A 14594-nucleotide genomic window follows, 5' to 3' on the forward strand; every position below is an offset into this window, starting at 1 on the left:
CAAGCTGACAGACCTTGTATGATGGCAGCCTTCCCAGGAGTGGGAAGCCCTGCTTGGCTGTGCACACAACGGGAGGGGCCCTCAAGGGACGGCCCACAGAGACAAGGGCAGCAGCGGCTCTTGACAAAATGCTCCAGATCTTTCTCTGGCTTGCAGGCGAAGTGAGGTTGGGGGAGAGAAAGCACAGACCAGAACAAGGACTGCCCGAGCAACACAGCTGTCCCCCCGGGGAACCGTGCGGCCTGACACCTGCAGGGTGACAGCACACCCCTCGGCTGGTGTGTCTGGGGGGGACAGGCGGGCAGAGCCAGATGGCCATTAAGCTCGTGTAGCTGTCACATCACTGAGCTCCCAGGACGGCCACGTCTGAGACACAGCCGTGGAGACACAGCGTGGGCAGTTGAGGGCCAGGGGGCACCTTCGGTGTTGTCTCTTTTCCAAGCCCTCTTTCCTGCCAGGTGTCAGCCACCCTCCCACCCTGGGAGGACAAACGATCCAGGAAAGAGGAATTTGTCCCCAGCTGGTCGGAAGTTTGGGCGGAGTGGGAGGACGCAGCAACACGGAGCCTACTTGCAGTTGGAGGTCCCGAGTGCAGAGAGGAGGGAGGTTCCGAGAAGGCCTCCCGAGCTGCAGCCCCAAAGGGGAAACACTGCGGTGCGGGGGTGGGTCAGGGTGGTCACGGTGGAGAAGAAAATAGGGGACGCCCAGGCGTACTCTGCAAACTGTTGTGTGTGTCTGCAGGATCTGTGTGAACAGGAAGTTCAGGGGGAAGTCGTGTCCCGCTGACCTCGTGGGAATGCTGCCTGGGGGGCCTGGAGTCACCCGCGTTCTGGTGGGAACAACACCCAAGGTCTCCCACAAAGGGGGCTCACCGTGAATTCCTGGGACTTCACAGGCAAGGGTCATCCTTTCCGTGTCCAGTCCCAGTGACTGCCCCCAGGTCTACGGAGACTACAGGCTTTGGGGACAGGCACAGCCAAGGTGGGTTGGAGGGAAGGAGGGGGAGTGGACACGGGTTTCTCCTGCACCTCAGGCTGTGCGGCCTCACCTGCCGTTGTCCTGCCCCCGGAAGTGGCAGCAAGAAGCAAAGAGGCGTCTCGCTCAGGCTGGTTCCCGATGGGACTGGGTGGGTGGAGGTGACTGATGCCTAGGCAACAGGCTAGAACGGGTCCTCTGAGACACGTGGGCTCTGTCTTCCCATGCAGGGGACGCAGGCTCTGACTACAAAGCTTCAGATCCTCGGGGCACCCACCCAGGGGTCTCTGCCCAAATTCCTGGGTCTGAGGGTTCCCCTACAGGCCTGGACTTGACAGGGTGGACCCACCTTACCTCTGCCACTCCAAGATATGCCTTCCCAACGTCATACACATGCTTACTTATTTTTTTTAGCAAAAAGAAAGAAAAAAAACCCGACAAAATGGTACAAAAGCACGCCATGCTTCTTGCAAAATGGTCAGGAATGGTGGAAATTTTTAAAAAGTAAAAAATTAAAGTTCGCCTATAACCTGAGTTATTCACCCAGATTTTTTTCTGTGCATAATGCACTTTACAAAAATTGGATCAAGGTGCAACTGCTGATTTTAACTACTTAAAAAATACAGCAATACAGATGCATGTTGTTCCAGGTCAAAAAATAATACAAGATCATTCACTCAGCTGACACTTTTGAGCCCCTGTTCTGCAGTAGAAGCCCTGCTCTTCCTTGGATAGAGGTGAACAGAACAGACCTGGTGAGTTTACCTGTTAGACACAGGAGCAAAGAAACACCTGCTGTAATTTCAGGCAGTAATATGCCCTACAAAAGGCAGAACAGGGAGAGATGGACAGCGGTGGCCTTTGACTGAGGTGGATATCCTCTCTGAGAACACAGGATCAGAGAGTTAGCCCTGCGAGTATCTGGAAAAGAGCTTTCTCAGAGTGGGAGCAAGTGCAAAGGTCCTGAGGCACACACGCTGGTCTGTGAGGCTGGGGAAGGTAGCTGGGGCTTGGGTGGGGGCGGGATTTTGCTCAGAGCCGGGCAGGTGCCAGGAATGACTCCCTTGGCTGCGACTGACTGTGGGGTGCGAGCGAGCGCTGGAGACCCCACAGGGCTGGCTGCGGTGGCGGTGGTCGGTGGGGCTTGGGTGGGGACATGGTTGGTGCTGAGGGGCTGCCTGGGGAACGCAAAGGGACTGGACATGAGGGGGCAATACAAGCCCCCACACCACCCCCGCCGGGGCAAGGATGGTGGCAGCAGTCGGGCGAGGTTTCCGGGGGGGCCCCTCAGACCTTGGGGCAGAAAGCCCAGGATGTGAGGCCAGGCTCACGGTGTGTCCCGGGGCGCTCCGGGACCAGACACACAGTCCGGGCCCAGTGAGGGAAGGGGAGCTTTCGAAGTCTGGACGTGTCCTCCAGGACGGAGGAGGGGAGGGGCCAGATGGTCCGCGTGGAGGAGGGGGAAGGAGCCGCCGGAGGGGTGGGAAGGGCCCCGCTGGCGGCCTGGCTCCTTCGAATCAGAAATGTCGGGATGAGACTTCCACGAGCTGCCCTGCGGCTCCAGGAAGGTGCAGGGTTAAAAGTATTACATTAATACTTTAAAACTGTAAAACCCTTTGATTTTAGCAACAACCTAATTGGAGCAGGCGGAGCAGGACCTGCTACGCTCACGTTACACATTCGGATCCGGGCGCCGGGACCCAGCCGCTAGGGCAGTCTGGGCCCCGCACCTCCGCCCCGCCGGCAGGTGCGCGCTCAGCCTCCGCGGGCGCAGGTGGAAGGGGGCGCGCGACTGCGGGCGAGGAACAGAGGGTCTGGGGCTCCCGCGGGGAGCACGGGGGCCTCGAGGGGCACAGGCACCCTGGAGCCGACAGACCCTTGGGTAGACCACGAGGACACGAGAGGCGCAGAGCGCGACCCCACCGTGGCGCACACAGATCCGGAGGACCACGGGGACGGGGGGGCGCAGGGCGGGACACCACCGTGGTGCACAGAGATCCCGGGGACCACGGGGACGCGAGGGGCGCAGGGCAGGACCCCACCGTGGTGCACACAGACCCGGGGACCATTGGCCGGCCGGAGATGCGCGCGCGCGCCCCCTGCCGCCTCCCGGGCTCGGTCGTCTCCGGGGCGGGGCGGCTCGCGTGCCGGGGTGGGGCTGTCCTTCCGCGGCCACAGCCTCCGCCTGGTCCCCGAGATGCGAGCGCCGGCAGCCGCGCAGCCACAGCTCCCTGTCCCCGCGGACACCTCGCGCGGGCGCGCTTGAACCTCCGCGCCCCGCCGGTCGGGTAAGTGCGCTGGACGTGCTCCGCAGGTCCAACTCCGCGAGGGAGACCCTAGCGCAGGGCCATCTTCCCAAGGCTCCCGCACCCTCGGCCCCCCCATCCCCCTCTCCCCTCCAACCCCACTCACCCCATCCTCACGTCGCCAGGCCCTGGGGTCCAACGGGCAGCTTCTCACCTAAAACTAAAAACAGCGCTTTTGAGGAAAGCCAGTCCGCTTTCACTGCTTGCGGTCCCTCAGTTTCCCGGCCCGGGAGCGCCCGACCCCCGCGCTGGGGAAGCTGGGCTAACTGCCCTTTGCTCTGGGCACAGCTTCCTTCGGAACTGTTTTGGGCAGATGCTGGGGGGCGGGGGGGACTTTGAATTGGACTCCTGAGCCCTCTCCAGGGCAGCTGGTGAGGGGAGGCCCCCAGCCAGGAGGTCCCGGAGCTGGGGGTGCACAGCTCAGCCCCCTCCTTCGGGGCCAGGAGCGCCAGCCTTGGTTCACACACTCTGGAAGGGCGGAAGGCGCGTGTTCCAGGAATTCACTGGGTTTCAGTTAGTGGCACCAAGGAAGTTTTTTTCCCTAAAGTCTTATTTTGAGAGGTGGAAAATCCCAGATTGTGGACACTTTGTGAGAGGCACAGGCCCTCAACACTTCAGGGACCCGGTGTTGCTGCTGTGACTCCCCCCCCTCGGGGAGGGGGCTGCCCACAGGGCAGGTGACTAGCCAGGGTCAGAGGTCAGAGGCCTTGGGCAGTTTGCCCTTGGGCTCCTCGTCTGCTTCCTGGTTGGTCTGCCAGCCCCCCTTGGAAGCATCCAGTGGGTCTCCAGCTGTGGCCGCCCTGTGACTCACGCGGGGCCTCTGTGTGACCAGCCACAGGCTCCGGTCCTCGAGGGGCCGGGCGCAGAGGGGCTGCGCGAGTGTGTGCCCTGGGCATCTGCCCCCTTGCTCTGGGCACTCAACAGTGGTGAACGGGACTTCTCCCGGCCTGGTCGGCAGCCCAGCCCACCCAGGACACTCTCCAGGGGCCTCTGGCAGAGGCGGGCTTCTGACCGGCTGGCCTCCACCCAGCGTCCGCCATCAGGGCCTAGGGCCTGGCTTCTGTCAGCCTCCTGGGCCCACGCCCAATCCCAGTGGAGGCCTCAGGACCCGCTCGTGGGCAGCTGAGCAGCCGGTGGGCAGTGTGGCCCTGACGGGGGCTGTGCCACCTCCAGCAGCCGTGGCTGCAGGCTCCCTGTTTACGGATGATGACTTCCAGGTGGATACCGGGCAGTCTGGAGCCCGACCGCGTGCGTTGTTTCCCTCTCAGTTCAGTCCCAGGGCGGTGCGGCCCTGTGGACGGGGCACACGTGCTGGGCGGGAGCTGAGGGCACCGCCACGTGGCATGGGACGATCTTTTACGTTTGTTTTATGCTTATGTGTATTTCTGAAATGGTCAGCCATTATTTTTACCATAAAAGGTTCTTATAAAAGTTCAGATTTCTCTGAGAAACACAGTCAGCTCAGAGCTTCTGGGGGGCTGGCCCTCGTGCTGTCTCAGTGGCGCACTTCTGTGGGGAGTTTGGTCCAGTCCAATGAGGGCTTCATCTTTTTGAGGAAAGTGCACAGTATTTAGTAAAATGGAGCCGATATTTAGGATTCCTAGGGCAGGAATTGGCAGGAACTGGACCCCAAGCCACGGCTCTTCCAGGGGACAGCGGCTGGCCCCCTTGATTTCTCCCCCACCCCCGAAGGGGTACCTGGAGGGTGTTTATCTGCCCTGGTGCTTTTTGCCATAGCCCGTGTTTTTAGGCCCCTTCCACCAGGGAGGACGGGCCTTGTGGGCCAGCTGGCAGGCCACGTGCGCGGCTGGGGAGGGCCCGCACCCAGGAGCCTGGACCCCGTCTCGGCTCCTGCTGTGGGGAGGGGGTCTTGGCTGGAGGAAAGTGAGGGGCCAGCTCTGCCCCGCAAAGTGCCTCCGACCCCTGCTCGTCTTCCCTGTCGCCTCCAGCCCGCACCACCCCTGCTCTGAGCTCGGACTCACTCAGGGAACGGTGGTGCTGGGATGGGCCTCCTGGGGCTGGGGCAGGTCAGCCAGCCTCCTCACCTTTGATCTTGAGGGGCGTCCGGCCCCTCTCGTGTGTGGGGAAGCATCCCTGACCGGTTTCCCCCCAGGCTGGGGCCAGGCCTGGGTCCGGCTCCGGCCTCTCCTGCAGCTCAGATGGGATGACCTTGCCCGCCGGGGTCCAGCTTCCCAGAGAAGCGCAGGCCTGGTGGCCGTGGCTCAGGCAGAGACTAGAAGGCTGGACCCTTCCGAAGCATCCGTCCGCCCATTCCTGCTCCAGCCTGCGGCCACCGGGGCCCTATCCGCGCCCACCCACCCCAGCCCATCTCTCCAGAGCTCTCCTGTCTCCTCTGCCGCGTCATCCACCACAGCTTAAAAACCAGCATTTGACCCCCAAGGCCCCGCAGCTGCCACCCACCCCTGCCTCTGCTCTCACAATGCCCCACAGGCGCTCCTAGTCCCGCTGCACGGCTCTCTCCTGCCACTCCAGACATTTAATTTATATTTATATACAAATCTGTGTTGTTTTTAGTGAGGTGAAATTCACACTGCATAAAATTAACCATATAAAAATTTAAGGTTCAGTGGTATTTATTGAGTATATTGCCAAAGTTGTGCAACTACCACCTCTAATTCCAAAACATTTTCTTCATCCCGAACGGAAACTCTATACCCTTTAAGCAGTCACTCCCCATTCCTTTTTCCTCCAGCCCCTGGCAACCATTCACCTACTTTCTGTCTCTGTGGGTTTGCCTGTTCTGGACATTCCATATAAATGCAATCAATATGTGTCCTTCTGTGTCTGCCTTCGTTTTCACATAGCATGGTGTTTTCAAGCTTCACGTGTGTTGTAGGGGCATCAGGGCTTCGTTCCTTCTTATGGCTGAGTAATAGTCCCCTGTATGGATGGACCACATTTTGTTTATCCATTCGTCAGTCGATGGGCATTTAGGTTGCTTCTGCTTTTTGGCTCTTGTGAGTAAAGATGCTGTGAGTATTTGTGTGCCAGATTGTGTTTGAACATATGTTTTCAGTTCTCTCGGGCATATACGTAGGAGTGGAATTGCTGGGTCGTGTAGTGACCCTATGTTTAACTTTTTGAGGAAAGACTAAACTGTTTTCTACAGGAGCTGTGCCATTTTTCATCCCCACCAGCACGGCACAAGGGTCCCAGTTTCTCCACAATCTCACCAACCCTTGACATTTTCCTTTTTTTTTCTTTTTTTAAAAAAATATTATGGCCGTTGTCGTGGGTATGAAGTGGTATCTCATTGTGGGCTTGATTTACATTTCCTTAGTGACTAATGATGTTGAGCATCTTTTCATGTGCTTGTTAACCATTTGTATGTTTTTTGGGGGAGAAAGGTCTATTCAAGTCCTTTGCTCGTTTTTAATTAGGTTGTTTGTCTTTTTGTTGTTGAGTTTTATGTAGTTCTTTATGTAGAGTTTTATGTAGAGTTCTTTATGTAGTTTGTATACCAGACCTTTATCAGATATATGATTTGCAAATATTTTCTCCCATCCGTGAGTTGTCTCTTCACTTTCTTGATAGTGTCCTTTGAAGCCCAAGTTTTCAATTTTGATGGGGTTCAATTTATCTCGTTTTTCTTTTCTTCCTGTGCTTTTGGTGACGTATCTAAGAATCCATTGGCAAATGTAAGGTCATGAAGATAGAGCCCTATGTTTTCTTGTAGCTCCTACACTTAGGTCTTTAACTAACTTTGGTTAATTTTTGTAAAGGGTGTGAGGTAGGGGTCCAGCTTCACTCTTTGGTATTGGATGTCCATTTGTGCCAGCACCTTTTGGTGAAGAGACTGTTCTTTCCCCATTGAATGGCTTTGTTGAAAATCAGTTGACCACATTATGTTTATTCTTGTGCCACATTTCTCTTTTTTCAATGCTTTTTTAAAAATTTTATTTATTTAGTTTTGGCTGCGTTGGGTCTTCATTGCTGCATGTGGGCTTTCTCTAGTTGCAGTGGGCGGGGACTACTCTTCATTGCGGTGCGTGGGCTTCTCATTGGGGTGACTTCTCTCATTGCAGAGCATGGGCTCTAGGTGCATGGGCTTCAGTAGTTGTGGCACGTGGGCTCAGTAGCTGTGCCTCATGGGCCCTAGAGCACAGGCTCAGTGGCTGTGGCGCACGGGCTTAGTTGCTCTGCAGCACGTGGGATCTTCCCAGACCAGGGCTCTAACCTGTGTCCCCTGCCTTGGCAGGGGGATTCTTAACTACTGCGCCACCAGGGAAGCCCTCAATGCTTTTTAAAAACCTTTTTATTATGAAAATTTTCAAATCTTTTACAAAAGTGGAGAGAATTTTATAATGAGTCCAATTTATTCATCGAGTATCATAGATGGTCAGCTGTCAATATTGGCTGATTCAGTGTCATGTAAACCCCACCCTGCTCTGCACATCACACAGAAACAAATCGCTGATGTGTCATCCTTTCACAGGTGTTAGCATGTATCTCTAAAACGTGTGAACTTTAAAAATCAGCTTTTTATGTTTTTTACTTAATTTTTTGTTTGAATTGAGAGACTTTAATTCATGTAAAGAAGTATTAACAACAGCAGGAGAGCTCAGAAGGGTACTCAGGGCTGCGGGGGTGCCGAGAGGGCTTGCCTGTATGTAGGGGTTCAGGCTCTGGGCTGGCGGAGATGTTTCGCTGGGCTTCCCAGCCTCCGTAAGAGGTGGGCAGGAACAAGAAGACACGGGGGACGCACGGGACCCAGAAGCCCCTCACTCTGCGCTCGCTACAGAGGAGAAAAGCTCGAAGGGTCCAGCCCATCCGTGCAGAGCAAGCCCGACGGGAACCAATACACCGCTTCCCAGTGGCGTGCCACCACCTCCCATTCCTGGCCTTCGTGCTGTGGTTGCCAAACCTTGACATCTGCATAGGTTATAAACCCCACAACACATTGTTGTCATTGTTGTTGAAACAGTCAATTATTTTTTAGAGATAGTTAGATAGTAGGAAGGAGCCTTGCATTCTTACCCATGCAGTTACCACTTCCTGTGCTTTCTGTTCCATTTTGTGGATCCCCGTTACCATCTGGTATCATTTTCCTTTGGCCTGAAGACACTCTTTCACATTTCTTATAGTGTGGGTCAGCTGGCAATGAATTCCTTCAGCTTGTTATGTCTGAAAAAGTCTTCATTTAGCCTTAATTTTTGAAAGATATTTTCACAGGGTTTAGAATTCTTGTTTCAGGTTTTCTCTTGCAGTGCTTTAAAGATGCTGCTCCGCTGTCCCCGCGGGTACACGTTCCTCAGGAGACATCTGCTGCCATACTTATCTCTGTTTCTTTGTACCCAATGCTATTTTCTCTGGTGGCGTTTAAGATTATTCTATTTATCTCTGGTTATGAGTCATTTGATTATGATGTGCCTGGTGTAGTTTTCTTCCTGTTTCTTGTGCTTGGGGTTCATTGACGTCTTGAATCTGTAGGTTTATAGTTTTCATTGTTTGGACAAATTTCTGCTATTATTACTTAAATGTTTTCTGTCACCTCTATTACTCTCCTGTTCTTTAGGGCCCCAGTTACACATATTCAACCTATTGAAATACCTAAATATTTAATTTTTATTTTGGTGCTGTTGTGAACGGTATGGTTCTTAAAAAATGTGTATTCCAGTTGTTCATGGCTAGTGTGTAGAAACACAATTGACTTTTTTATATTGTCCGTTTTCCCTGTGACCTTGCTGGACTCAATTATTATAAGTTATAAAAGATTTGTCTTAGCCAAATTTTGGAATTTTCTGTATGTACCATCCTGTTGTCTGTGAACATTAAGGGGAATGGTGATAGAGGACACCTTTGTCTTATTCATGATCTCTGGGGATGTATACAGTCTTTCACTGTTAGGTGTGATGTCAGCTGTAGGTTTTTTTGGTAGATGTCCTTTATCAGGTTAATTAAGTTCCTTTCTATTCCTAGTTTGATGAGAGGTTTTTTTTATTATTATGCATGGATTTGGATTTTGTCAAATGCACTTTATGTATGTTGAGGTGACCGTATATTTTTTCTTTTATTTATTAATAAAGTGAATTATACTGGTCAATTTCTGGATGCGAATCAGGCTTGAATGCCTTGAGCAAACCCCATTTGTGATGTTTTGTGCTCTTTATATATTGTTGGATCCCGTTTGCTAACATCTAATTAAAGATTTTTGTGCCTATGTTCATGAGGGATTTTTGACCATCGTTTTCTCAAAATGTCTTTGGTTTTGGTATCAGGGTAACGCTGAACTTGTAAGTGAGTTGGCAATTTTTAATTTAATTTTTGGTTTTCTGCAAACAATTGGTATTATTTCTTCCTTAAATCGGTAGAATTTACCAGTGAATCCATCTGGGCCTTTGCTTTTGTTTGTTGTTGTTGGAATAAATACAGGGCTAAACAGGTTATCTGTTTCTTCTTGAGTGAGCTTGGTAGTGTATGTCACTCAAGAAATTGGTCCATTTCAACTAAATTGTTTAATTGTTTCATCTAAATTTGTGGAGATATTATTTTAGTCTGCCTGGGCTGCCGTAACAAAATACCACAGACTGGGTGGCTTAACCAACACCTAAAAACAATGAAAGTCTACTTCTCACAGTTCTGGAGGCTGGGAAGCCCAAGATCAAGGTGCCCACTGATTGGTTTCTGATGAGAGTGTGCTCTTCTTGGCTTGCACACGGTAAAGACAGAACTCTCCTCTCTCTTCTGCTTCTTATAAGGGCAACACTTCTATCAGATCAGGGTTCCACCTATATGACCTCATTTCACCTTAATCACCTCCTTAAAGATCCGTCTGCAATACAGTCAAATGGGGGATTAGGGCTTGAACATATGAATTTGGTGGGCACACAGCTAAGTTCATGGCGGTGTTCTCTTATTTTCCTTCTAATGTCTGTGGGGTCTGTAGTGATGTCCCTTCTTTTATTCATGATACTAGTAATTCATATCTTCTCTATTTCTTGATCAGTCTGGCAAGAAGTTTATCAATTTTGTTGATCTTTTCAAAGAACCAACTCTTGGTTTCATTGATTTTTCCTCTTTATTATTTCCACCTTTCTGCTTGATTTGGACTTGTTTTCTCTTCTTCTGATTACTTAAAGTGGAAGCTTGGATTACTTATTTGAAACGTTTAATTTTTTTCTAATATAAACATTTAATGTTATCAGTGTCTGTCAAAGTACTGCTCGTCTGTATCCCACAGAGTTTGATATGCTGTATGTTCATTTTCATTCAGTTCAAAATACGTCTAAATTTCTTTGAGACTTTCTCTTTGACCCATGGTTATTTAGAAATGGGTTGCTTACCAGATAGTTGGGAATTTTCCATATATCTTTCTAGTTTAATTCCATTATTGTTAGAGAACATACTTTGTATTTTTATTCTTTTAAGTTTGTTGAGGATTGTTCTAAGTTCAAGAATATGGTCTATCTTGATGAATGTTCCATGTACGAAGGACGTGTATTCTGCTGCTGTTGGCTGGAGTAGTCTCTATATTTCAGTTAGTCTACATCTGTTGTTTGGATATTCTCTTTCCTTTGTGATTTTCTGTTTGTTTGCTCTATTGATTACTCAGAGAGGAATGTTGAAGTTACTAATGAATTATCTTTTCAGTTTTTGCTTCCTGTATTTCAAAGCTGTGGTGATGCATTCTCATTTAGCATTGCTACGTCTTCTTGGGAAACTGGCGCCTTTATTCTTTTATAACATCCCGCTTTGCCCCTGGTAATATTCCTTTGTCTGAAGTCTGCTCTGTCTGGTACTCACACAGCTACTCCAGCTGTACTTTTGATTAGTGTATCTTTTATGATCCATTTACTTTACCTACTTATGTCAGTAGTCAAAGTGTGTTTCTTAGACTTAAAGTGGATCCAGGACATGTTTCCAGTATTTTCGCTGCACTTTCTGGACAGGGTGGAAGTCGTGTGTTTGACTCTGCTTCCTCTTCCAGGTAGTACACACTTGAGGCCAGGGGAGGGCTCCTAACCTCCTCTCTGGGTCAGCTGGCCCAGAGCCTGGTGTGGAGGGGTCACCGGTCTGCAGGATGTTTGTGACGGCTCAGACATCCTCACTGCACGGGAAAATCAAGATTCTGATGCACTCCCTGAGGTGATGGGCGAGCTGACCAGCCTCAGGGCACAGACACCGACTGCAGTGTCCACACTGCTGGTGGAGGCCAGCAGGCATGGCCAGCTGGGCTCAGTGCGGCCGTGAGTTAGTGGCCAAAGTGGAAGCCCAGCACTGTGGAGTGGAGAGAGATTTTAGTAGAAGAGAGGAAGCCTGTGTGCCTAGAAATACAGGCCGTAGGGGAGGAGTGGGAGGGGCAGCGTGGCCGCAGGCGGCACTGGGATAGCCTGCCTGCCCGCACCCTGACCCAGCGCACGGTCCTCGGTGCCCACTGCGGAGTGCTCCTGTTTTCTGACGCCTCAGGGTGTTTACCTGCCAGAAGCTTTCCCGGCACAGGGCTGTCTCACGAGTGTGGTGACAGGACTGTGTCCTCTGGCTAGGCTGGCGGCCGCAAGGCGGCCCATCGAAGGGGAGACATCATGAGCCGGCTTCAACCTTGGGCTGAGGAGGGGACGGTTCACCCCCGCACCCCACCCCCGTGCCGGACATGCCCTCGGGCATCTCGCTCAGCCAGCGCTGGGGGAGGACAGCGCGCCGGGCCTCCGCTGCTGCTCTCGCCGCCTCGGTGGTTTGGGGGGTATGGGGGCACTGGGGTCTCTTCAGTGTGACCAACTTGATGCCCCTTTTTCCTTAGGGCCCAAGACGATGATTCCGCCGGGGGAGTGCCTGTATGCCGGGAGGAAAAGAAGGAAGCCCGTTCAGAAACAGTAAAGTATCTGTCTTCTGGTTTTGCTGACTGCTACCGATGGAGGGGAGGCTTTTGTGTGTTCATTGAAAAAAGTGCATTTTAGAAACAAAGTGAGTGAGGCGAGGTTTCGGTCAAGCCTTACTGAGGGTGCGGGGACCCGCAGGACCAGCGGGGGCCGGGCAGGGGACACTCGTGGTGCTCGGGAGCGCAGGTGGGACCCTGGGCCGCCTTCCCAGCCCCGACTGGACGCTGAGGTCTGGCCCAGGGCGCCCCTCCCCCGCCCTGGTAAGACCCGTCCTCGTCCTTGGCTGCGTGCACCACAGTGCCTCTGGGCTTCACCCCAAGTGAAAGGAGGCTGGGGCTCGGCCTGGGGCGTCCGGGAGGCGGAGTGGGGTGGGGGCAGGGAACCCCAGGCACGGCCCCGGGACACAGCACCACGCTCACATCCCCCACCTGCCCGTGGCTGGCCAGTGGGGCTCGGGGCCATGAAGCGGGTGGCCTGCAGTCATGGAACTGGTCTGCAGAGAGTGGCTCCTAGAGCCCAGGGCTGCGTCCGTCCTGGGACACGTCCTGCGGTGTGTCCACTGTGGCTGGGGCTGTGTGTGTGTGTGTGTGTGTGTGTGTGTGAGCCTCTGTGTGTGTGTAATACAGATGTGTGAATGTGTGATGTAGCTTTATGTGGGTAACACAGCCCTGTCGGGGTGTGTGTGTGTGTGTGTGTGCACCTGCAGTAGTGTCTATGTGGGGATCTGGGTTTCTGGGACCCAGGCCACCCTCCGGGCCCCCAGGGGCTGCAGGACCCCATGAGAGGTCGACAGGAATGCGGGCACCTCCAGTCCCAAGGATGGGTGTCAAAGGCTGGTGAGGCTGGACTTTGGAAACTGGTTGTCACCTGAGTCACTTGTGTGGCCACTGTGGGCCTTGGGATGGAGCCAGGGTGCTGGGGGAAGCGTTCAGCCTGGTCTGCAGGTGAGAGGGGGCAGGTGTGGGGGGCAGAGCTATGCACTAGAAGGAGGTGATGCGGGGGGCCTATGTCCTGAGCTCATTTGTTCTGGTGAGAACATTTGTCACCTTAAATAAGGAAAGAAGTACCTGGAGAGGCAGCTGTGTACACTGGGATCTGGGGGGTTGTGCACACCGGGATCTGGGGGGCTGTGTACACCAGGATCTGGGGGGCTGTGTGCACCGGGATCTGGGGGGCTGGGAGCAGTAACGCACAAATCAGCAAGCACGGTGTGCAGCACAGGAGCTCCTTGCCTCTGTGCACAAGGGGCCACGGCCGTGCACCTTCGACACTGCTCCTCATGGATTCCTTGTTCAGCTGTGCGGGGCGTGCCGTGATGTGTCGTCACCAGCCCTCCGCCAGCGTCCGTTCCGACTGGCTTACAGGCGCCGCTGTGCTGAGAGCCTTCGTGCCTGGCGTTGGACTCGTGCTCGTCGTCGGAGAGGCACCGCCGTGGCTGTGTGCTGGCCGTTCCCTCGCGGGCCCGAGCAGGCTTGTTAACTGTTTACTGTGAAAGTGGTGGATTGCTCGGCTTTGACAAACCCTGCGCCCGCAGCCCCTGCCTGGCCCCTTCTGCGTCACCCTCACAGACGGGCTCAGTGATGCATACAGAGGCTCGCGCTGCCTGCCATGCTGTGAGCAGTGAGTTTCCTGTCCTTGACCGTGGAGGCTCACGCCTTCTGCCAGGATCTGTGGACAGCAGCAGGTAAATCAAGGCCAGACCCAACAGGCATATGCATTCTTGCAGGTGGGATTGCCCAGGCCAAGAGTGTGGCATTTGTGATTTCATAGGTGTCGCCAAACTGGCCAGCACTGGAGGCGTGCCCTGCCGGGCACACGGTGTGCCTCAGACTTTGGTGAATTTGCGTGTCCTTCTCATACGTGAGGCGTAGCAGCCACTGTATTTCTTTTTCTGTGAACTGTCTGTGTTGACAACTTTTGATAATTTTTCTACTGTATTGTTTATGGTTTTTTGTTTTTTTTGTTTTTTTTTTTTTTGCGGTACGCGGGCCTCTCACTGCTGTGGCCTCTCCCGTTGCGGAGCACAGGCTCCGGACGCGCAGGCCCAGCGGCCATGGCTCACGGGCCCAGCCGCTCCGCGGCATGTGGGATCTTCCCGGACCGGGGCACGAATCCGTGTCCCCTGCATCGGCAGGCGGACTGTCAACCACTGCGCCACCAGGGAAGCCCTGTTTATGTTTTTGCTTCTTGATTTGTAAGGGCTTGCTGTGCACTGGGGAGACTCATTCTTAAATGCATTTCACATACCTTTCCCCAGTTTTTATTTACTTGTGCTGTTCTTTGCAGCGCAGAAAGCATTTAATTTGTATGGAGTTGAATTTATTCATCTTTCACTTTGTGTCACAACTGGAAAGATCTCCCCTGCTTCAAGTTTATGAGAATTTTCCCAGGATTTCTTCTAAATTTCTTGGATTCCTTAATATATATATTTAAATTTTGAGCACTTGGAATTTTTCCTGGTGTAAGGTGTGGGGTC

The 14594-nt window shown here is 53.0% G+C and overlaps 1 protein-coding gene across 1 annotated transcript in view; it reads left to right on the forward strand.

Annotated features, from left to right (window-relative positions):
- Positions 1-12039: 12039 nt before the first annotated feature.
- The window catches only part of AHRR (aryl hydrocarbon receptor repressor), a gene marked incomplete at its 3' end in the record, with an annotated part of 60868 nt that continues 58313 nt past the window's right edge, over positions 12040-14594 (forward strand). Inside the window, exon 1 of the mRNA XM_082650603.1 lies at positions 12040-12112. Within this exon, the coding sequence (XP_082506729.1) occupies positions 12051-12112 (62 nt within the window). The 5' untranslated portion in view covers positions 12040-12050. The remainder of the gene's footprint in view (positions 12113-14594) is intronic.

Source organism: Grampus griseus (genome assembly GCF_964374135.1).
Source record: "Grampus griseus genome assembly, chromosome: 3".
Taxonomy (NCBI): domain Eukaryota; kingdom Metazoa; phylum Chordata; class Mammalia; order Artiodactyla; family Delphinidae; genus Grampus; species Grampus griseus.